Source organism: Aulostomus chinensis, chromosome 14, assembly GCF_037954235.1.
Source record: "Aulostomus chinensis isolate RoL2024-O1b breed Wild chromosome 14, RoL_Achi_v1.0, whole genome shotgun sequence".
NCBI lineage: Eukaryota > Metazoa > Chordata > Actinopteri > Syngnathiformes > Aulostomidae > Aulostomus > Aulostomus chinensis.
This window is the reverse complement of record NC_141333.1, coordinates 11,167,426-11,190,846: the sequence shown is the minus strand read 5'-3', so window position 1 is coordinate 11,190,846 and position 23,421 is coordinate 11,167,426. Positions and strand designations below refer to the sequence as shown.

General features: G+C 41.5%; 2 protein-coding genes across 3 annotated transcripts in view; one reads left to right on the top strand and one right to left on the bottom strand.

Moving 5' to 3' along the window:
• Positions 1–16,907, top strand: part of tsc22d2 (TSC22 domain family 2) — a 31,088-nt gene extending 14,181 nt beyond the window's left edge. Inside the window, exons 2-3 of the mRNA XM_086224266.1 lie at positions 14,072–14,123; positions 14,558–16,907. Of these exons, the coding sequence (XP_086080392.1) occupies positions 14,072–14,123; positions 14,558–14,848 (343 nt within the window). The 3' untranslated portion in view covers positions 14,849–16,907. The remainder of the gene's footprint in view (positions 1–14,071; positions 14,124–14,557) is intronic.
• A 267-nt stretch (positions 16,908–17,174) lies between these two features.
• LOC147249723 (serine/threonine-protein kinase pim-3-like) lies at positions 17,175–20,357 on the bottom strand. Of its 2 annotated transcripts, none has more exons than XM_086223847.1 (7): positions 20,292–20,357; positions 19,780–19,874; positions 19,654–19,701; positions 19,334–19,540; positions 18,088–18,265; positions 17,825–17,995; positions 17,175–17,468 (listed from the first exon to the last, which is right to left on the bottom strand). In XM_086223847.1, the coding sequence occupies exons 1-7, from the start codon at positions 20,317–20,319 to the stop codon at positions 17,368–17,370; spliced, it is 828 nt and encodes a 275-aa protein (XP_086079973.1). In that variant the 5' UTR covers positions 20,320–20,357; the 3' UTR covers positions 17,175–17,367. The 2 variants fall into 2 exon arrangements, with proteins under 2 accessions (XP_086079973.1, XP_086079972.1); XM_086223846.1 differs by lacking the exon at positions 20,292–20,357 and adding an exon at positions 20,025–20,248.
• Positions 20,358–23,421: the final 3,064 nt, after the last annotated feature.

Sequence of the window (23,421 nt, the reverse complement as noted above, 5' to 3'; positions counted from 1 at the left end):
GAAGAAAATAACCTTCTCAATGAATGCCTCAGGGTTGCTCAAGACTTCACGTCACGTTTTTAGCATGTCTCTCCTGGGGCTGTAGGTCGACCAGATGAGAAGCCGTGTTAATGAACTTGCAACCTGACCTAACAACATTCTGCCATTTACCTTTTAACACTATAAGGTGATAATTTGAGTGTAGTAGTTCAAGCATTTGCCCCGAGCAACAATTCTAGTTCCAACTCATTGGACTTAATGACTGCCCTGTGTATCAGCCTATGTCTTAACTTGCACTAGAGTAATCAGATTACTGATTTAAAAATTCTGGATTACACCAGTAATTGAAAAGAGTTTGGTACTGTAGATGCACATGTTTGTGCACTAGGTCAGGAATCATCCCGACCCTCAGCCTCACTTGGGAAGTGTGGTTTGCTTAAATTGAATTACTTCTACTTATGTGTGTGGCATCGGACTGTTGGGTTACAGCTTTTCTTTATGTCACTGTTGTTTTTGCTCTGACTTAAATTAGTCTGAATAAACTTTCTCTCCATTTTATCATTGCCGTTCTTCCACCAGCACTACTCTCACCAACACTGCAGGGTTTGTCATACACATTATCAAGATGCAGGTGGTCATGGAAAACCAGGAAAAAGTATTGTAAAAACTAGTTTTCCGTACCTGGTTGGGTGGCAGCGCCGACCTTGTAGTCTGGCTGCAGGCCTCACTCTCACTTGCCTCCATTGGGACAACGGACTGTTCAAGTTTAGTGTACATACACAACAAATGTATATGTGCTGTTGTTAATTCTGAAGTGTACCATTATTATGATCAACCTGTAATAGTTGTGACTATTTGTGTTAGCTGTATCTGGCATTTGAGTGTGGAATGGAATTTCCCCTTTGGGATTAATAAAGTATCTATCTATCTGGTAAGTTTATGAAAGTAGATAAAATAAGTTTCTTAAAAGCTGTGGAATTCAATTTTGTGATCTGTCTTGAAATAAATGAGGCTACATGACAGTTAGGATGGACAATTCTATTGCAGTTTTTATTGAAATCGCAACATGGGCTAGTTGTGGTGCAACTTTCACCAAAGGCAAAATATGTGTCAAAATACCCTTTTAAATAAAGTATTGTGGTGGTGTAAAGATATTCTAGCCTGCAAATTGTATTTTACAGCTACAGATCCCTGCAAAAATCACACCATGATTATATAAACTTTTGCAAGTGCTTAGCGCTGTGTTAGGTGGAGACTTGGCCACCAGTGCACCTGACTGCACCTCATTTTGCATGCTAGGTATACGTTTGCTATTTAAACAGATGCTGGCAGAAAAAAATGCAACTGCATTGTTTGAAAATTAAGAATGAAACCTGAGCTCGGCTTTAGCTGTATTTCTGTATTAAAATGATGGCTTCACAATTAGACACCTCTGCATGCCTTTTCTTAAGACGGTGATCCCATCATGCATTCAGAATTCTCCCTTTGTCCTCATAAAACAGGGTAGTTTGGCTTTTTTGGGGAAGTGAGCTCACAGCTGCTGATTGGAAGTATGTTGTTTGGGAGCGCTTAAAAAAATCTAGCATCTACATACCTCACCAGTGCATGAGGACACTCAGAGGTCCTGAGCTAGTCTTTGAGGGGTGTGGCAAAGATAAATCTATCATGGGCTCAGATATGGAAACTGCTGTAAATCTTTCCTGACAGCCACCAATACAGTAGTGCATAGTTAATGCTGCTTTTCTATCTTCATAAAGGAATTCCTTTCTTTAGCCTGCTTTTGTATTTTGTTCCCCTAGGCTCTCGGCTGTAGTGAATTCTCAAGTTTACGATTTTGTAGACCACCCTTGCTCTTATTGTAGGGCAAGCCTCCCCTTTTTACGTTTTGTATAAAGACAGCAAAGTGATTGACACGAACTTGAACCCAGTTGAGCTGAGAACCGTACAAAGAGCATCCATTCCATTGGAATTGTAAGCCTCCAGGCTTATCAGGTCCCTTTGACGAAGAGTGTTCGTCATTTTTGAGATTACAGCTAATCGTATCCTCTACATTTAACACCATAAGATTCTTGCACTGATGCTGCAAGACATGGGCTTAAATCTGGACTTTATGACATTCAAGTTTGATTGCCTCCCAGCCAAGGCTTTTCAGCTACATTAAAGGATAAGGAAGAGATGTCTTCCCTCTATTTGTTTTCTAAGACGGTATTCACACACAGGTATCAAAAATACAGTTGTGTTGACACCTTCTTTTGTCCACAGAGAAAATTAATCTGGAATTGGTATCAATAAAATGTTAACAATTCCTGTCACTAAATGATACAAATCATGCATTTAACTATTACAGTATCCCACACCATTTAGGGAAACATTTCACATATCATTCAAGCAACTTCATTCAAATACAGTCTGAGATGAAACTTGGTTGGTTTCGTGAACATGGTCCATGATTCATCGAGAGCAATTAGGGACTCAGAATCTTGCTCAAGGATTCTTCGACATCGAACCAGCGACCCTCCAGTTGCTAGACGGCCACTCTACTTCTGAGCCATGCTGCCCTTCCAGTTATCCAAATCCTGATCAATATTTGATGTGTAATTTAATCAGTGCTTTAACCACAGTGAAAGAAAAACTTCCTCTGCACTTTCTATTTTACTGACCTTGGTATTGACACAGGAACAGTTACTAAGAAATTGTAGTAGTTTGAAAGATGTAGCCTACATGTATTAATACTTGGTAAATGTGCCCGTAATGGCTTTGGTCTCTCTACATGATGTCATCTCTGAGTAGAGCTGGCCAACCTGGATTGTGTCACAATTTCCTCTGACCTCTTTGTGAGGTTCAATTTCTTTCTCCACCCTCTAATTCACATTCTCTTCCTTCCCAAAGCATCTCTCTCTATTCCTCTCTGTCCCTCTCTCTACTAGCTTAGATGTTTCTCTTCTTTTACAAACGTTTCTCCTGTCTGTTTCCGCTCCCATTAAAATGCAGGAACCCATACTCTTCTTTCTTACAAGGCTTTCCAGCCTAGCAGATTACGAGGGTCAAAGCCTGTCAGTGACAGGTATAAGTATGAAGTGTGTTAACATGTCAGAGCGTGTGTGTGTGTGTGTGTGTGTGTGTGTGTGTGTGTGTTAGAGAGAGACGTGCTGAAAAAGCATGGCAGTGTCAGAAACGTCAGGTACAATTTTGGACACTGAACTGGCCAGTGTTTGAGGACTCCGTTACGTACAGTATGTTGTCAGTCACAAGGCGCAGGTGTTCAGGTTTCTCTCCCTTATAATGTGTGCAGTGTAGTGCCAGGAAGTTTTTTTTTTTTGGCTCTGCAAACAGCATATCACATTGCAATAACACCACAGCAGTTGAATTATATGACATCATATCCTCTTAAGTTTATCTTTTGTGTGCTCAGATGAGAAGGTGATGATTACTGACACCTTGATTCCATCGTGTTTGTCCTCCAGCTTTTATAGCCTTGCTGATATAGTCAACTTGATTTATTAGTGTCTCCAGGTGTTGATGGACTCTTTTTTTCTTTTTGTTTTGTTCTCTTATTGTTCTTACATACTTGTTGCTCTGTGGCCAACAGACAAAATGTATACGGTAAAATCCAGTCGTGAATGATATTAAATATTTGTGGCTATTTTTTTGTACATCCCGTGGTTGTTAACTTTTGGCCTATATTTTTTTTATAGTCGGGCAGAGTCATGAAATTGCAGTCACTTCTCTGGATTGGCTGGCGGCTGTGATCAGCGCCACCAAAACAGCTGGAAAGCTGTAAAGTTAAGGGTGTCACTCTTTAGGAACTCTTTGGAGAAATCATTGAAATTGGGAATTTCATTTTAAAACTTTAAAGCTGTTTATCATATAGTTCCTTGCACTAATAACTAACCTTGAGATGTTGGCTTTTTGTCTGAAATGCATCTTGCAAAATCGTGTTCCTTCTATTCATGGTGTTCAGAAAAAGAATCCATTGTTGCAATAGAAGGAAGAGCAGGCGTGAATCAAATCATGATTTATTTGCAGTTTGCCTTGGTTCCTCTTTCGCTATTTAATCTGCCCTTTTAAATGTCATCATGGCTTTTGACATTTTAACTGCAGGTATGAACACTAACCTTCTAATTAAGCTGCTAAGTTCTATCAGTGAACTTGACTCAGCTAAACTGAATACAGCCATTACAGATGTTGTCAATTCTATCTGTGCTGTTTGGGGTTTGACCAGTCAAAATGTTGCTCATTAGATGTCAGCAGGTATCGATAGATAAAGAGGTGGCACATATTTCATTCATGGGCTCGCTCATTGCTCCTTCCAACCTTGATTAGGGCCCGAGCATTACTGTACCAGGGGCTTGAAGTTCTCTTTGGTGGAGGTATGTGCTCCCTGAGTGCTTTTTGGTTATACCTAAAAGCAACAGCAGCAGCGGTTGATTTAGGGGCGTTGTGGCTGGCAAAGGATTTCTAGCTTCTGTTTGTTCCCCATCCAGCTCATGTTTGCCTGTAGGCTCTGTGACTAACAGTGCTGCTCCATTCAAAACGTTTCAACTAACCGCAGGTAAAAGAAGCTGCCAAATTCCCCCTCCCTTTGTCCTGAGATAACTTACCAGCAAGGTTGGACTTGTATGGGGGTAAAGCGGGAGTAGTCACCAACTGTTCTAGGGCAAACAGGGAGCATTTGTTTGCGCAACCTGAGGTGGTATTTCTGCGCACGTCTGCTATGTTATGCACATCAAAATTTTCCTGGCTGCTGCTTATCTTTATAGTGCCATCTCTGTTGCAGCTCAGCTGACTTTTACTTGTAGACAGCGTGACTTTCAACAGCAACAAGTTAGAGAATAATTTGTTGTATCTAAATTGCAAGTTACACTCTTCATTTATCAACATAGCAGAAAAATGAATGAAATACTTGTGAGGCTATAATTTGTAGAAAAGCAGCGGCCCTCATTTCACAGTAATCAACCTCACAATTGTGAGCGATGAATAAAAGTCAGATTTACATTAAGACTAGCCATTGAGACTAGGCTCAGGCATAGAGAGTTATTTGACAAAGACTCTGACTGTTTAATAACATAAAAAAACTATTGGAATGAGGGTAAATAATGGAAAGTAACAGTTTAACTGATGACGTTCGGATATGTAAGAGCCATTCCTCTGAATGATATTCTTTTTTTGAATGGCATTCTTTTATTGAATTGTTTCTTTTTATAATATCATTGGTTTACGCAACATCTGATAAAACTTGGAATATTTTCAACTACTCCTCTTGGCTTCACCTTCGTTGGTATCACATTGTTTCCATGTAACAATCCAAAAAAACCCAATCAAAACAAGTTGTAGCATGCTGATAGACATAGTTTTGAAACGCAGCCCTTTTCCATTGCAGGGTCCTGTAAGGCCCACATGACAGTAGGTACATAATATAGAGTGGATTATGCAGCGTTTTTGGAGGAGTTGAGCTAAACCCCCCCCATGGAAATCATAGAAGGCTATGACATGACATTGTATAGAGCTTTGATGTTCAACTTAAAAAGACTTCTCACATCCAGGGAGGATTTGATGGATGGAGATCATAAGCATCCACCATTAAAACTGCTTATATAACAGACCCCATGTTTCAAAGACGCTACTGTAGGGAGGCGACATTTTTGCCCTGTCAACTTTATCTTTGGAAACTTTGCCGACATTTGACCTTTATTTATCCAGTAAAGGTTTGCTTAGAACACATGTTCCTTTTCAGTATCGTGTTGCTTCACACTTGGCCATTCACACTTGGGAGATACCAAATATAACCATTGATGTTTCACCATTTAAAAAAAATCCCTCTGGACTAGCAGAAGGTCAGACACTTTGCTTGTAAACAGATGAAGAATTGTTGAAGAGGAAGGGTTGAAAGTTATTAATTCCATACTAAGGTCCATGGATTCACGTATTTGCACATCTGGTCATAATGGTTTTCCCGATGCTTACTACTTTGGTGTAATGCCACATCAGGAAGCCAGAGCTAAGAACAGTGGCTGAGACGAGTGGGAAAGCCTTTTTGTTTTTGTAGAGTAAGGCTTAATGATACTAGTCCAACCCAAACCCTTTTCAAAGAGGAAGCCCAAATTAGGAGAAGTCCTTGATCCTGTGATAAATGCACTGTGAAATATGGAGGCTTGTTAACACTGATGTGCCTGGGTTTTCTGTAGAACTTCAGGAATAACATAAACACATTCTAGTGGGGTCCTAATCCACATGAAGATAAGCCAGTGGGACAGGCACAAATCATTTGTTGAGGCCGAGGAAACACGACACAGAGGTGCATGAATTATGCTTAAGATCTTGTTTTACTTGAAAGCCGTTTGACAGTGATAAGTTAAGGCTCCTCTGGACCACTGCTGTGGTTACCTGTGGAGTTTGACGGTCACACAACACCGTTGCTCTTCATCATCTCAAGTCATAAAAATCCCAAGTGGTGGGTCTGTAACCATTAAACATAGATTCTTGGCAGCAGTTAATTTATCCCCCAGACAGACTAAAAATAACAAGACCTTCCATAGTCCATTTAACCGCAATGGCTGAAGCTCATCCGCTGTCTCCAGAATTCAGATTTTATCATGTTATAACTTCTTCAGGGTTTTGACTCCTTCTCATGCTCCCCGTCGTCCGGTTCATCCACCAAGCTGTCTACTAGGGTCCTATAAGAAGTTTGCTGGTGGGGTTTTTGAGCATGTCACATAGGGACAAATGTAGTACGGGGGATTGTTTGTGCAGTAGTCTGGCGATTATGTAACAGGCCAGGGTGTGAGTGGGACAGTTCCTTCGCTCTGTTTTCGAGGAAGCAAGGGGGCAGCAGACACACCCATTTACGACTCCCAATTTAGTTCTGGAAAAATAAAACCTCTGTGTCCAGATAAAGTGTCCCTGAAGTCTCTCTTATTTTGTTTTGTCTCCATTGTGTCAACTTGGACCACCCCATATGTTGACAACACGTCCTCCTTGTTCAGATCATTGACATACTTCCAGCATCCTGCAATTGTCAGCATTACTTAACTTTATGGTTCAATAAGGACAGATAATTCTTTGTTTTGTAACTGTTTTAGGTCAAAATGAAAATTTAAGTTATTATGGGGAATTTTACACGTGCATCAACAAACACCAAGTGTACCTTTTGGTATTGCGCAACCAATTTCCTCTTGCTATCAACATGTTGAAGGCTTGAAGGTATCAGCATCAATTCTCAGTATTCTCAGATTACACAACACAAATTTGATGTGGTAAAAATCTCACCAATGTTTCCTCTGCTAATCTTTATGAAAATGCTCGTGGACACAACATTCTGAATAAAATGTTCAGTCTGAACCATCTGTTATTAATGAATTTATCCTCTGATTTGATGTAATTAGACTTGCAGCTGAAATGATGACTTGATTAGTCCGTAGCAATTTTAATAATAAAAAAAAGACAAATTATGTATGTAATTTCTTAATTCAAAATGGTGAGTTTCAGCTTATTTGATATGTTCTGTGTCCTTTTGTCTTCAATGATTGTACACTTTTAACAAAATATTAGAAATTGTCATTGTCAGGAGCAACTTCATCAAGGAGATTTTTCAACTTTTTCTGACATTTCATTGAATTCCTAACTAATAAATTAATATTATGGATATAAATTGATGACAAAGATTATAATTGTTTGCGAGGTTCAATTTACTGGTGTTTCACAGTAAAAAAATAATCTTCCGTTTCTTGCTGATATCCAAACTTTATGTCACAGAAACTGATTGAAAACTGGCTGCAGCCTCTGCCACCATCCAATTTATCTAATGAGATGGGTAAACATGAAGGCTCATAGGTCCCCTGTTGAGAACGCCCCTTTGCAAAAATACTGGTCCCTTTGTATTCGGAGAGGGTGATTAGAGGAGCAGCATGCGGAGTAGCCCGTTTGCAGGGTCATACGGTTATCTTGACCTTTCCAGAAAACAAGATAGAAAAGCCGCTTTCAGTTCTCTAAATACCATGTTCCAGTTTGTATTCCCGTCAGTTTTTCATTTTTCTGTCTACGTGGTTTATTTTGTATCAATTACAATCCTTCTTCTATTTTTTGTATAGACTTAAAGTTATTTTTAAGGTAGTTAACACACTTAGCGAACTAAGGTAATGTAAGGTAAATGTAATAGCGCTGACACCAACATCTCAGCTCATTTGTTAAAAGGGTTGTTGCACAAGTGTCAGCTGTAGTGGTTATTCTTGAGACGTTGTGATGTCATGTTTTTGCGTGCATTAACAAAAATAATGAAGTTTTTTTTTTTTTTTACTGACATGCTCATTTTCCATCCATTTAAATAAAAAAGGTCATAAAGTGGATTCCTCTGGATTTAATTCAGGTCTTGACAATGAACTCTTTGTGATGTTACGGGAAGACGTACTTCATGCTCTTCCCTGAGGCTCTTTTTCTTAAGTTTTGTGTTAACCAATTGGACTCATAAGTGACCTCATCTGGTGTGGCAGCTGAACTGCATGTTTCCGGACAAACGACAGACTCAGCCAGTGTGTGCATATGAAAGAGTTGACAGTGAGTGTTCTCCTCTGTTGTTGCAGCCCCCACCCTCCAGCTATTGTTTTGACAATTGCGGGGGAGTCATCACTGAACAACTGAGGTCTAATTTATTCAGCTGCCTCCCCCCTTGGCGAGTGTTTGTATGCTTTGGGACAGGGACGTGTGCCGGTACATCTGTGCCCTAATGGGGATCTCATTGGATTTTTTTTTTTCTCTGACACCGTAAAGTATCATGTGATGGAGACGGTGGAGAACACACTTAAGTCCTGCACGTGTCGCCGTTTGTCATGTAAATCTCCTATGAAGTTTTTTGACAGCACTGTCAGGGCATCCGGCCGAACCCGTTCTGTCCTACAGTGGGTAAGAAGGTTGGAGCTAAAAACATGTTGAGGGTTGGTAAACTAGCTATAGTTTGCACTGAAGCTAAAATCTTAGTGGTTACAGGACTGTTTTGATTATCAGTCCTCGATAAAGGACTTGACTGTGTGGCGTCACAGCAGGATGGTGGCTCTGACACAGATGTCTGAGTTGAGAAGTGCTGGCCTTGGGGCCGGAGGTGTCCACAGCTGGAATGTGCTGCCTTGTGGTGCTGGAGAATTGTTTTTGTTTGGGGGGGTGTATGAGTGTGCTGCTGCAGTCTGCAGGGAAGGCCCATGTTGAGGTTGACCCAGCAAGTGGTCCTTATATAAACCACCACATGCCTTCCTCCTTGAATAAAATGTACAATTTGGTTTGTTTGTCTTGGACACTGAATGGCAACAGATTACTCGAGGGAGATTTTGTCTCCTTCAAATGTCCTGTAACTCCTTCAGGATGAATCTGGCATTTGATAAAATATTTAAATCCAACCCTCCTTTCTCTCGCTTTTGTTATGGAAGAAAAACCCATTTTGCCTTAAGCCCTTGGACATTCTTTTCCCCTTGTGTCAGATGTGTAAAAGCTCAGAAAAAGGAGGAATGTCTTTCCCTCACGTTGTTTATCCACCATCAGATCACACAACCAAGCCAGTCGCTCATCGTGGAATTCAACGCATTTACCCTGTGGTCATCGCATCAGTGTGGACCTGCCATGCTGAGCTTATCTCCAAACTGCTGTGTAAAAACTATTTTATCTGTTTGGTAAGACAACAGCCAGTCAAATGAGTAGGAAAATGAGCAGACATTGGTCAGATATTACTTGTGTCACATGTGTCGCAGAGAGAGACAGGAGAAAGACTATAACTAATCAGATTTGTAAAGCAATGTTCCACATTTTTACAAAACACAGGAATTCAGCCGGCCGATCTGGCATGCTATTTCATTAACTGATACCAGTGTGACCAATAAAAACCTATTTTCATCTGGAGATGGCTTTGATCAAGATTTATTAGCACACTTAACGTTATCAAATTGGTTGAAAAAATAAAGACATTAGATTAAAATGTTACATCATCTCTTATTGTTATATGCTAGAAGCTAACATGAATAAGTTGCTAAAGATGTATTTAAATAACAACAACAAAACAAATACAAATAGATGGATATGTAAAGAGGAACACAAAGAGGGGGGATTTTGGCATAAGTCCCGTATTAATTGGCCCACCCAGAACTCCATCTATGGAAGTCCTGTGGTCTGACACCCAATGACGAGCTGTGGCTGCTGCTGCTGGGCTGTAGGATCATTGAGGAAATTGGTGCCGTTGATGAACACATCCTTTCATTTACGACATGAATGTGAATTCTATTCTAAGGAGATCCACCCCTGTTTCAGATGATCCAGCTCTGTAGCTGCAGACAGACAGAGAAATCAGCTGCTGGGTGAGCTGCATTCCGTCTTTTCAGGTCTTTTATGAGTTTGCTGGTGTGTCCCTCTTTGCATGCATTAATAATAACTTTTGGCAGCTTCACTAGGGGACAATTGATTATTAGAGAACAGATTAAAGCCTGTTCATGTCTCCTACATGTTTACAGTCAGTATGTGGAGATGTATTCATTAAGTTCCTGGTGCTTGGAAAATATTGTGAACTTGACAGATGAATAACTTTATTTAATAGAGAAACCTTAAGAATGTAATTGATGTAATTAACCCTTGAAGTCGTCCTATGTCCCTGGAGTGTCCGAGTGTCCTATATTTAACGGGAGGTGGCAGCCAGAGAACAATCCAACATGTTCAAGAGTCTTTCCGAGCCCGGCAGTAAATTAGGTGAAGGAGGGACATGCTGAACTCCGCCCCTTTGTCTCTCTCCATGTGACGGAGCGGTGTTTTAAGACACACACCCACAAACTGCTCCCAGTTAAAGAACAGTCATTGATGTTTTAACGCACGGCGGACTAGTTTATTGTGAAACTTTGAGCAAACTTTTTGAGGAAGCATGCGCTGCAAAATGAGCTACAGTCTTCCTTGCTCGCCAGGAACCTCACCGACGCACTCGGGACGCTTGATGACCTACAGGGCCAGATGCGTCAGGTAAAGCTGATGTTAAACACACTCGGGTTTGCTCCCGTACTACCACTTTATTAAATCGTATTGTATAATTTGAAGAAACCTATTATTTGATGGTGTAGTTGCGCGTCATTCATGTGCTGATTGAAAACTTTGTGGCGCAGTCTCACTTGAAACTCTAGCTGCTCCATGACCATTTGCGCTTTTGAAGTATTTTGCCATCATTTTTAAGGTATGCAGGCCACCGACTCCTGTTGCTGCTATGGCACCCCAGCGTGTCTCACACGAGTGTGTGGTGGTGGTGGTGGTGGTGTGTGTGTGCGCGCGCGCGCGCTCCTGCACGTAGTTGGACGCTCATGGCAACAGGTCCTCCGAAAGATGCTGGACAGAGCTCATACTTAGAAAGTTGATCTGGAGTTGTTGAGGTGCTTCTCTACACTTCCCAATAACACAGTTTTAACCTCATATATATGGAGTACGCGTTTAAATATTTTGTTGTGTTTTTATTTGCACTTAAAGAGTGTATTTCTGCACACGTCGGAGCTGTGGGCTGGTTTCTCTCTCCTTTTGTGGCAGGTCTCTGCAGTCCGCGGTCATATGGGTATAAAGTCATTAAGTCTAATTGCGGCGTCTGGACATTATGTTCCCTCATGCCAGAGCACCTTCTAGCGGTCTGCACACGCCTCGGTCTTTTGTTAGTGTTTGCATCCACAGCGGAGCTGCAGGGCGGTGGACTGAACAAAGAGACTCTTTCAGCAGAAGACCAATGCGCTTATTTTTTGGAACCTCCGACTTAAAACTTCCTAACTTTGTCTGTTGTTCGAGGAGTAAAAGCGAGGTGAAGTAAGTCTGTCAGTCTTTGTGTTGTTCCTTTTATCCGGACGGGAGTGTTTTCAATTGCTTTTTTCTTGTAAAGCGTGACGCACCAGTTAGATGCATGTTTCGCCAGAACATGATCATATGTGTTGGAACCGAGAAATGCAGGCGAGTCAGATGGACTAAATAATGCTATCTGATCGCTGAGGGCGACATCAGCCGCGCCCGGACCGCGACTCATCGGTGCTGCGAAGATAACAGCTGACATTATCGCTATTAAAGCAACACCAGAAGCAGCAGGAGGACGGATTTTAGTTAAACGTGATGCTAAAAAAAAACAAAACAACTTTTAAGGGACTTAAAATGTATTGAGCTCCCTCAGTAGTTCATACGCGTGTGTGATCAGCGCTTCATCATCACCATCCCATGAAAGACGGCAGGAGGCTGCTGCTGATGTTGAGTATTTCCAGTCAGCCAGGCTCCAAATATCCTTCTGGAGCCATAAAAGTTCCCTGAAAGCAAAACAAACCATGTAGCTGCAGTTCGCCCGGGACTGTCGGTGACAGCAAGATCAGGGCTGATGATGTTGGTGGGTCCTCAGTGCCTCAGCATATGGAAAGTAGATTTTGTTTCCTCATGTTGAAATTTAAAGACTTAAGACTTAGGCAGGCAACATATGAGCTGTGAGACAGCTTTATTTGTATTTTTTTCCTACACACACACACACACACACATATATAAGTTTAAACTTGTTCCCACTAAAATGAAATCGCAGATCTCTCACAAAAACAATCTGTAAGTTTCCGTTTGAAGTTCACCTGAATGATTTCAAAGACTTTCCATTTGGTTTTTGGTACGTTTTTGCCACAGCGGCCACTGACTCAGACGCTGGGGGGCGCTAAAACAAGTGTAGGTCACATTGATTGTAATTAGATTACATCTTGTGTTCAGAGTAAGTGAGAATTCTGATGTCATCCACTCAGATCATGTCTTTGTCTGTGAGCCAGGATTCTGGATCTCTGGGCTGACAATGAAAGTCAGTATGTTCACTTGAAAAAGAGGAATTATTGTGCTTGTCTGACTAAAATTTGATTGCAACTTAATCTGTACTTTTCATAGTCACTCTATCATCCGTTTAGAATCATTTATTCTGTCAGCCTGGCATTCTGTCCAAGTTGTGGTACTTCACCCAGAAGTGGAACAGCTAACAGTCAAAAGGGTGGCATCATCACGGCAGGGAAAACTACAGCCAGTACAACATGTTTCTGGACAAAGACATAGACTTTACACCAGAAGGAGTTGTTGGGTTTTCCTCAACAGTCTGAATTTAGAAAAGTTCCCTGCTGGTTAACTTGTTTTCCTGTGGGGAACTGAAAGAAAGTCTTACCAGCTGTAAGGGGGGAGACATGCTTGGATTCTTCCTCATTCACGTGTACTGGAACAATGATTAATATTCCAACTTTAATGACTAATAGTGCTGTAACAATAGCTGGACTGCACCTAAGCCTGTAAACCCACTGACTAAGGATGCTGCCCGGATTGCTCTGATGCTATGTGACATCAGAGATGATACAAAGATTAAAGTCACATCTCTGAGAAAAAAAAGTCAGTGGTTTTGTGATATCATTACAAGCAACAGCTCATCAAATTCCAATGAACCTGGAATAAACTGCCATCAGCTGGTGGCCTTGGTCTGTTTTTCTAGCATCGGCCATTGTGTGCAGGAGCCTGCGATTGTCACTAGGGTTTGATTTTTTTGTTTTTTTTTCTGCGACTGAAAACAAAGTCAGACTTTTGACATCAGTGACGATGACAGCCATCCAGTTGATGTCTCAGTCGGACAGCCAGGATTCTGAGTCTGGTTTGTTGGACTGCTGGAGACTATCGGAAAAATGTCAAGATCTTTTCTATTTGCTTGAATAAACCCACTCTCCTCTTGTCTGCTCACTCTGGTACATTGTTGAAATGGTTCTTAACATCGCCTGCAGCAGTTGACAACAGCACTTGACTGTAACATTCCATTAATATCATACAGCAGAATCTGGGGATCGTGTGCCACACTGCAGAGTCAATGTCACTGCAAGTTCACTTAAAATAGATTGTCGTTTATCAACCCGTGTGTCGGAAAATGTTTCCTGCCATCTCATTGTGGGGAAACTGATAGGACTGTGAACCTACTCCTTCAGGAAAGTTGTTCCTGTGTGTAAGACCTTTAAGGGACAGCTGTAGTGAATAAGGAAACCTTGATATCCATCTACAGCACGTGGTAGGCAGATGGTTCTCGTGTTGTAACCCTGGTTCTCTCTCTATCTCTCCACAGTGCATCCGGTGTCAGTGTCGTGGCCATTGATAACAAGATTGAGCAGGCCATGGTGAGTTTTCCACGCTCCAAGTGGTTACAACAGATGTGGGTCTGGTGATGCACATGGCTTGCAGTGTACAATGATTTGTCTCATAATGAGGCCAGCTGATAAGGTGACGTAATCGTCTCAGATGCTGAAGTGAGCATAAATTAGTCTTTGAGGAACATTTGACATGATAATTCAGAATAAAGAACCCAGTTTATAAAACCTCTGACTAACCAGTGCTGTACTAAAGCACAGGTTAAACGTTCATTGTTTGCCAATGCATTTTGATTGACAGGTGATTTCTTGAAAAGTCAGGCTCAAAACCCTTCAAGACATAGCATGTCAGCACTCATGGTGTTTCCTAAAAACAATCACAAGCTTCCACTTTAAGCTCTTTTGAAGGGCTACTTTGTATTCGAACAGGTGCTAACTTCCCTGTCATTTCTCTCCCTCCTCAGGACTTGGTGAAGAGCCACCTTATGTACGCTGTCCGTGAAGAGGTGGAAGTGTTGAAGGAGCAGATTAAGGAGTTGTACGAGAGGAACTCGGTGTTGGAGCGTGAGAACGCCGTGCTGAAGTCGCTGGCCAACTCTGAACAGCTCAACCAGCTGTCCAGCCAGCTCAGCCAGGGCAGCAGCACATCGCCGCCACTGCAGCAACACCCGGCGGTCACAAACAGCATCACGCCTTCAGCTCACAACGAGGGGGGGCAGAGTGTCCCTCATCAGCCCAACATCACCTCGGCGTGATCCCCTTCCCCCCTGATACACACGCTCTAATACACACCTCCCATTGAGGGGGGGGAGTTCCTGTTAGTAAAGACTACCACCGCCCCCTCAGATCCATAAAGCGGCTCTGCGCTCAGTATGCTCCATTTGAGTAAATCCAACATCAGTGACTTGTTTGTTAGCCGCAGAGAGCCATGCTTCAATGTGTGCATGCTGCTGTCACCGGGCCTTTGCATTTTTAAGACATTTTCCACCCCTGAGAAGTCTTACTCTGGCCGTGGTTGGCTGCAGGAAAGCAGTTGGAGGACAGAGAGGAGCTGGAGCACACCACATCACTGCATGCAGTTCTTGTGCCGCAGATGGGGGTCAAAGGGTTTGTTGGGTGGTCAAAGAAGGCAATGTAACTATGTGGGGGGTAGGGGGTGGGGGGTGGGGGCAGTGTGGCGACAAAAGGTCCCATAACATCCAGCATGGATGTCACACTGTCCTCCCAGTACCCCCATGACACATCACTCCAGGGCTGGAAGTGACCAGAGGGCCGAGGGGGACGTCGGGGAGAGGATCGATGCTCCCTGGGCAGGCGAGGAGCCGAGGGGGCGCCTCCAGCTGAGCAAGTCGAGTGCCTCGGTTTGTTATATGCTGCAACGAAAGCTTTTGTTGTTTTCTCAGAGCCACCATATTTTGACATGTATCATAATACTTTTCATTAGTTCAGTTTTAGTATTTGCATTTATTTATTTCAGGGCTGCTATTTTCATAATGTAAATGAACAATGTCATGGAGATACCTATTAAAAACAACAAAAAGAAAACTCTCTTTGGTCTTTTGGTATTTTAGAATCTGTCAGGTATTAAATTTGGTAGTTTTTGCAACATGTAACTCAATAATTAGGCAATAATAGAAATGTTTCTTCTCATGAACTTGTGCTAACACTAAAGCCGAGCTTACATTAGGTGAAATCCAGGATGAATGTATATTTTGTAAAGTGTAAAGTATTAAGAGTGAGGAAGGTATGCACAGGAGAAAATCTGTTAAGATATGAATTATGTGCTGGGATGTTTCAATAAAGAAAACTTAATTCACTTTCTCTAGACTTTGTCTAAATGAGGAAAAACAGATTTGGGGTTTAGACGGCGGGATGAAAAGCTGTGAAAAAATTGTTGGACCTACTTTATAACCAAAGAAGCAAAGCTGTGCAAGTCTGTTTTTTTTCTTTTTCCATTTTTAAATGCACACTATATTTTCTCCTAGTCTCCTCCCTATATTTGTTTTGTTGCTGTTTTGCATGTTCTGCATGATCTATAATCCAACCACTTTCTTACCTCATGTTTTTAAATTCGCACTCTTATCTTTCTTGCCTATGAATGATTGTGAAGGGGTTTCTGAAGAGAAAGGGAACAAGGGGTGGAGGGCGGAGTTAAGTGGTTGAAGGTGGGGAAAAAAGAAAAGTGTGTCATTTGAGGGGAAGAGCCTTGTGCACAAAGTATAAGTCGGAGGAGTCATGTTTGTTTTTCTCGTTAATACGTAAATGCTGCATCAAATTTAAGGTTTCGTTACATTGGTTTTTAATGTATTAAATGAAAGCAGCATTTAGATTCCGAATGTAAACACACTTGCTCACAGAGAAAAAAGTAATGCAAAAGGATGAAAATATGAAACCGTTCAAAACGCAAAGCTGGCACCCGGTCGTGTGTGAGAATATTATGGGGATGTCTTGTTCGTGTCGCGTCTTTTTGTGCCTCCTGTGCCATCGCCTGCTGTCGTCAGGCGATCCTGTCTCTGTCTTTGTGGCTTAAACCAAACCAAAATGCTTGGTAATTGTACAATCAGTCACCTCTCTGGAGGATGGACTTTCATTTCCTTCCTGTCTTTTTTCTTTTTCTTTTTCTAAATGGGCTTATTTCTCTCTTTAGAGTTTTTTTTTTCTGTTTATCTTTCATTTGAAGGAGGTGCCGTGTACATGCCAAGTGTAATGTATGGAAGTGATCACTGAGCCTTGGAGAAAATATCTTAACAATGCCCTTGTAATGTGCTGTTCAGACGATTTTAGTTTTCAGTCAAAAATAAATTACTGTTTTATTAAGAATGTCCTTGTGTGTTTTTCTTGGGACTGGAAACTGGTAAAATTACACAACTGCTGAACAATTGTACGTATGCATCTGTGCTGCTGATATGCTGACACCATAAACATATAAATAGAGGGTGTAACAAGCAGTATCATGCTGGTAAAACATGAGTGACCAAAACAAAAGCCATGTAACCAGTTAGTTAAAGATTTGGTTTGGTCTAGTACTTGGAGGGTCAATATTCAAGCATTTACAGGGTTGATTAACAATGCAGCATTTTTAATTTCAAATATAACATTTATTTTTGTCAGGTCCTTGCACCACATTTTAAGTCCAGTTTGGTCACGCAGCTTCGGCGGAGTGGCCAGCCGCTCTCCGTCTTTAGCTGGACTGCAGAGACGATAAGAAAAAAATCCCCAAAAAAGGAGGAGGGTCTGATACTGGATGAGAACGTCCATATTGAATCACTCGGTGTCACAGGGATTTTTTGAGCCAGGGATGGTTCTTCAGCTGTGGTAAGGTAGCACGCTCTTCAGGGTCCTTTGCTAGACTGTGCTGCAAAAACTTTCGGCAGTCTGCAATGGAAAAATGTTAATTAAAACCTCTGAAATCTGGGTTTCATGATATGTTTCTAACAATAAGTATGAATTATTACATTTTTGGTGTTTTTCCCCCGCAGGCCACAAAGCCACACAAAAACAAACTCAGACAAGTTGCACAAAGACAAGTGGATTATGACGAACATTTCCTCAACCCTCATATGAAAGGGCTGCGCCCCTTGCCACTGCAACGAGGGTGTGGTCTAATCTGCAATGATAACTTTCTCATGCATTTCCTCCATTTGAATTATTCATGAAAACCCCCTCCATTTAGTAAAGGGATTTTTAATGAGTGCTCATCAAACGAACAGAGCGTAACTGCTTTTTAATACCTCGGGAGAGTTTCCTGCTGAGGCCAATCCTGCCTTTCATGAAGAGAATGGTGTTAAAACTGCAGCCATGCAGCATCTGGAAAAGCACCGCGCCCAGCTGCCACACTGTTGTGGGACCGCCTCTGTATTTCCTCTGTGTGAACCACTCAGGGGGGGTGTATTCCAGGGTGCCTGGAACACGCAGACAGAAAGAAGAGGAAGTTTCATTTCAGCATTCAATGTATTATGGAACTTATTAAAGAAATGAGAACAAGAGATCATACCAGAGAGGTGGTGATAAGGTTCCGTCTGCAAGAAACTGCCACAGCCAAAATCAATCACCCTGACACGTAGGACACCAGAACCTTTGTCCATAAGGATGTTGGAACATTTGATGTCCTGGTGAAACACTCCTTTATGATACATGTCAATGGCCGCGTCCACCAGCTGGCTCATGATTAACTGAGATGAAGAGAAACAGATGAGCTGCCTCATATCTTTCTCCATGACACAATCCATAAAACATCCCATTTCACAACCATATATTGTGTAAATAGGATTTTAATTTGCTGTCCATGGGTCTGCTTTGATTCTTGGTTCTACTGTGCTGCACGTAGTGGAACAAATATTGTATGCTTATACTTGGCGAATAAAAGATTGAGATTGAGAGTGTATAGTTTATAATTGCAAGAAATCAGTGTGTCTGTCTGTGACTCAGTTGTATCAACTTGCATTATGCATTGCTGGGACCACAAGGAAGTGTAGTGCCAAATTACGAGTCTGGGGTTGAAAGGAGGCTGGAATCCAGGAGTCCAGATCTGAGATAACCGTCGAATGACCAAGAATACAGAGTGCACTTGTGGCACTAAGTCAGTACCGTGGAATTTAAACTGCTGTGAAACCTTTTGGTAGACAAACTGAGATGAAGGACAGAGATGGCCGACTAGATTCCAGAGATGTTTGATGCTGTCTGTGAGTATGTATGTTGCGGTAAAAAAAGGTCAGAGGTCAAAGAACAGGATAAAAGACAGATTTTGAGCACTGGAATAATTGAGATGATAGGCAGAATGACTGAGATCAAAGTCAGAGATCTAAGTCAGAGATTGTCAGGGAGGCTTTGTGACTCATAGAACCCTTAAACAACTCATTGCCCCTCAAACAACAAGCACAGCAAAGGATAAAGGGGCGGGGCATGAACTTATAATGTACTTAGTAAGTCAGAGATCAAAAGTTGAGATTAAAGTCAGAGCCCTGAGATCAAAGTGAGAACTTTGAGGCTCAAGTCAGGTATTTTGTCTGAGAGGTTTATTACTGCCAAAAAACCCATGGTCCTCAAACAACAAGCACTGCACTGGAGTGTTAAAATGTCAACACACAGCTAATTGTGAGCCCCGATGAAAGGGAGGGCTTTAAAAAGGCATTGAAACCTTGATGCGGGATGAAATTGACAGAAAATATACTTCAGCAGTTACATCTATTTAATACTGTGGAAACACTGAAACACATGAAACCATGTCCCAGCCTCAGTACCTTCGCCTCGTCCTCCTTCAAGTAGTCTCCTCTGGACTGAAGGTACTCAGACAGATCGTCACTGAGGACTGGTCTTTCCATGACAAGAATAAGATCTGGGTCAATGTAATACCAGTCCAGTAAGGTCACAGCAGCTGACTTCCCTACTGATTCTGGTCCGCCTGCAGCCCTCCGCATGAGAGCCACTTCCAGAGGAAATTTATACGTCTATAATAAAAAACAGTAAAAACAAAGGTTGAATTGTAGTCCTCATCCACATTAGATTAATCTTAACATTCAGGTTATGGTGCTGATGAGGGGACAGACGTCATTGTACTCACCTGTATTTCATTTAAAACATTGTCCCCTCGAATGTATTTGATTGCTACCTGTTTGACAAAAACACAAGTTGATAAAAGCTGAAACGTGAGAGTATGTGTGAAAGAGGGAAAGTGTGTCATCCTTACCGGTAAAAGATCGGATTTGCGGTAGCCAGCATAGACTGACCCAAACCCTCCTTCTCCAAGGATACCAAACTGGAGATATTTCTTCTTAAAGTCATCTACGCAAACACACACCAGAACTGATTTTAATTTAGCCGTTAGAAACGTCACACTCCTACTTCAATAACTGGATTTGCAGACACACACGTACACACAGGCTACATGGACAAGACAAGCAGAATCTGGCCTATTTTCCGTGTCCGCTCTACCTTTATGACAGAGGGGATTACATCTTTTTTCTGTGTCCTCCCCTGGAGTTTGTCCAAGGGCCAGATTATTGTGGCTCTGCATAAATTGAAGTCTTTACAGTGTCAACAAGTGAAAATATGTTGAGGGATTCACTATCGCTTTGATGTTGAGGTGTTGGTAGAATAAAATGGTCACAGTTTGAGGTGGATGTGGAAAAAATAAGGTTAACGTCAATCAAAATCCTTTTGTCGTGTTTTATCGTCTTCTGGCCACCCAGATGACATCACCTGCAGTGCCAGCCATCATCGGTGACATCAGAAATCTTGCTTTGTTCTCAAGCGGAATCCCATACCCTTGACCACAGCCACCTAAACTTCTTCCCTTTATGTACTGTCGATAAGAGAAAACCTCATACTGCATATTTCAGTGGATTAGCATCAAGTTGTTGTATCATGTAACCATGAAACAACCAGAACCAAGAGAACACAAATATGCTGGAACATAAAAATGTGCTTAACCTCTGCTATTCAAGACTATTTTTTTATGACTCCAACAGCATAACAAATAGTTTTACAGTATGAGCTCTTAAAAATGTTAAAAATATCTTTTTACGTGGTTTAATATTCTTAGCCATGTCTTCATTCATTTCAAATCACCTGAAACCTAAAATAGGGTGCTGGTCAGCATAGAATGTGGCATCAACTTAGGGAGCGGGTCCCCTTTTATGGAGCCTGCCACACCTACAGCAGCCCAGGGAGGTCAAAATAAGATTTTTTTTTTGTGTTTTAGGAGCTTTTACTGTTCATTCTGGACCGAGCAAGTATAACATCGAGGCACTTTTTTTTTCTAATTTCTTTATTATAGAAATTAAAATAAGAAAAACTACAATAACATAAACATAGACTTCTGTGTCAATGAAAAAGAGAGAACAGGAATAAATGAGAGCTGAATAGCACCGATTTACACATGGGTGTAACATGTATGGGCTAATGGGGGCTATCCAACTACACAGGGTAACACACTGGCAACCTGGTTGATTTTTAGCAAAATCTGACACTTTCATCAAAGTTTGATAGTCATTCATGTGAGTCCTGTGGCTGTGTTATGTTCTTAAAAAACACAGGAGGTCATCAATCCCATCGCTTGGAGGGTCATAAGCAAAATATTGCAGAATATTAGTGTTGTTTTTTGCGTGTATTTGATCTACTTTTCCAAGTGGACTTAAGAAGCACCTGTAGATCCACTCAGCAGAAAAAAAACTTTTTTTTCTTCCTGAAGCAGGAAGGAAGGATGAAACCTGCATGCGAGGCATGTGTGAAATCCTAAATGATGACATCCTTAGTCACTCAACACCTGTCCGTCACTTCAGACATCGCTGGAGCCACCATTATTTCTCATACAGGAACTTATACACAAAATAGCGTTATGAAACATAGCGTCAGCCAGGTCGAGGTAAAATATTTCATTCAGTGGGTTCTTGACTGGTTATATTTCCCATTTTTAACGGACGACTTGCTACTCACAACTCTTGAGGTCAACTACCCCTTTTCTCTCTTATCAGATGTGACTCTGTTGCTGTTTTTCTTCTTTGCCTGCATAATAAATGAATCTCTGACTGAAGCCGAAGGTGTGTGACGTCATATGTGAATGAACGAGTAAATTAAGTTTGAAGCACTTTAGCTATTTGCTCTTTGGTCTTCGGGAAACACCTTCCTGCTGCTCGAATCAATGACACTGTTTCCTTGTTAGAACTTGTTTTTCCCTCTCTGTGTAGCTTCTTTTCTGCTCCCTCGCCAGTGATTCTCACTCGTGTTTGGTAAAGTCTCTGACATATTTGTCATGTCCTAAATCAAACTTAGAGAGTCCTGCTTGTTCAACTATAGACGCTCTCCTAGGTCTGCAATGAAAGCAGAGATTCATGTCACCATGAATGTTCTTCTTTTCTTCTTTAAGATCTGGTATCTCTGTGTGATGGCTAACTCATAATAATCATATCCCTTTTGCGCACGCAAAAACTGACACACCGTGTCTTTAAAATAAGCCATCTTTCTATCTAAAAGCTCATGTGGTTGTACCTCACTATATCTAAACGGTCTTCATTCATATGGTGGTGTCTCATTCATACACTGATGGCGAAAGCTGCCACGCAAGCTGCAAACCAGCTCATCAGGAGCGTTTTAGTGGTTCATTGTCTTGCTCAAGGACATGACATCAGCAACCACGCTACTTCCTGAGCATTGTCATCACATGTTTAGGCTGTCTGTCCCGTTCTCGTGAACGCCATTTCTCAGGAACCCCTGGAATGAATTTCTCAACGCTTCCTACAAGGATGACTTGAAAACACTTTGGTGGTCAAAGGTTAAGGTCACTGTAGAGGGCGCATACAACTCTGATGGGGTATTTCTAGTCACGCTAAACTTGAACGCATGAGTTGCTGGTCAATACAACATAAGCCGTTTCCTTTCCTTGGAATGTTTCAGACATTTGTTCGGCAGGGTGTTGTACTTATTTGCACTTCGCTGGAGTAAACATGGGTGGCCACCATGAGCTGGACACTGTTTTTGGTGGTGCCACCATGTGAATTTGATTTCCCTTTTAGAATTGTACAAAATAAATGTAATTTGATCAACTATCATTTAGATCCAAACAAACCAAGGCTGACTTTTGGACAGCCTTGATCTAATTTGTATTTTCAAGCTGTCCAAAATTATGTAAGCAGGGCTTGTTTTCCCCCGTCCTTTGAATATTCCTACTCATCTGGGCATGATGACACACTTTCTTTTACATAACATGAACAATTCAGACATTGTGGCTCCAGTTGATGGATTTTGCATGACATGAATTCCTTCAAAATGAACTCAACTTTCATAATGTGGAAGCTTTCCTGTTGTTGTTAGTGCTGAAAATTAAATGAAAAAGTCTCCTTTGACTGCCAGACTCCTCTGTGAATCTACAACCATATAACCACGCTCTTCAAAAGAACAAACTGATGTAAAAAAAAAAAAAAAAGGCTGAACCGAGTTTTGCGTCACTCTGATAGCACGTCATGGTCACCTCACCGCTCGTCATATCTGTCCTCATTGCAGCTCTGACTCACTGTGGCTTAGTCAGCTCAGGAAATGCAACACTGAAAGCTGAAATGAACATTTACTTTCCTTGTAATTTTATTGTCAACTTGTCCAGACATGTCCCGAATCCTGACATATCTGGGCCTTGACACGTAGTACTTTTAAGGAGTTAGGAGGACACACAGTGTTCATGTTTCACAGATTTTATTGGGTGTATTTTGCCGCTGGAATCAGTTAAAGCATCAAAATAAAAACTGAAAATGCTCCGTAGACTATTTTCACTGAATGATTTTAAGTGAACATTAATGATTATAATCTGATAGAATACAGCAAAAATAGCTCAGCGCAA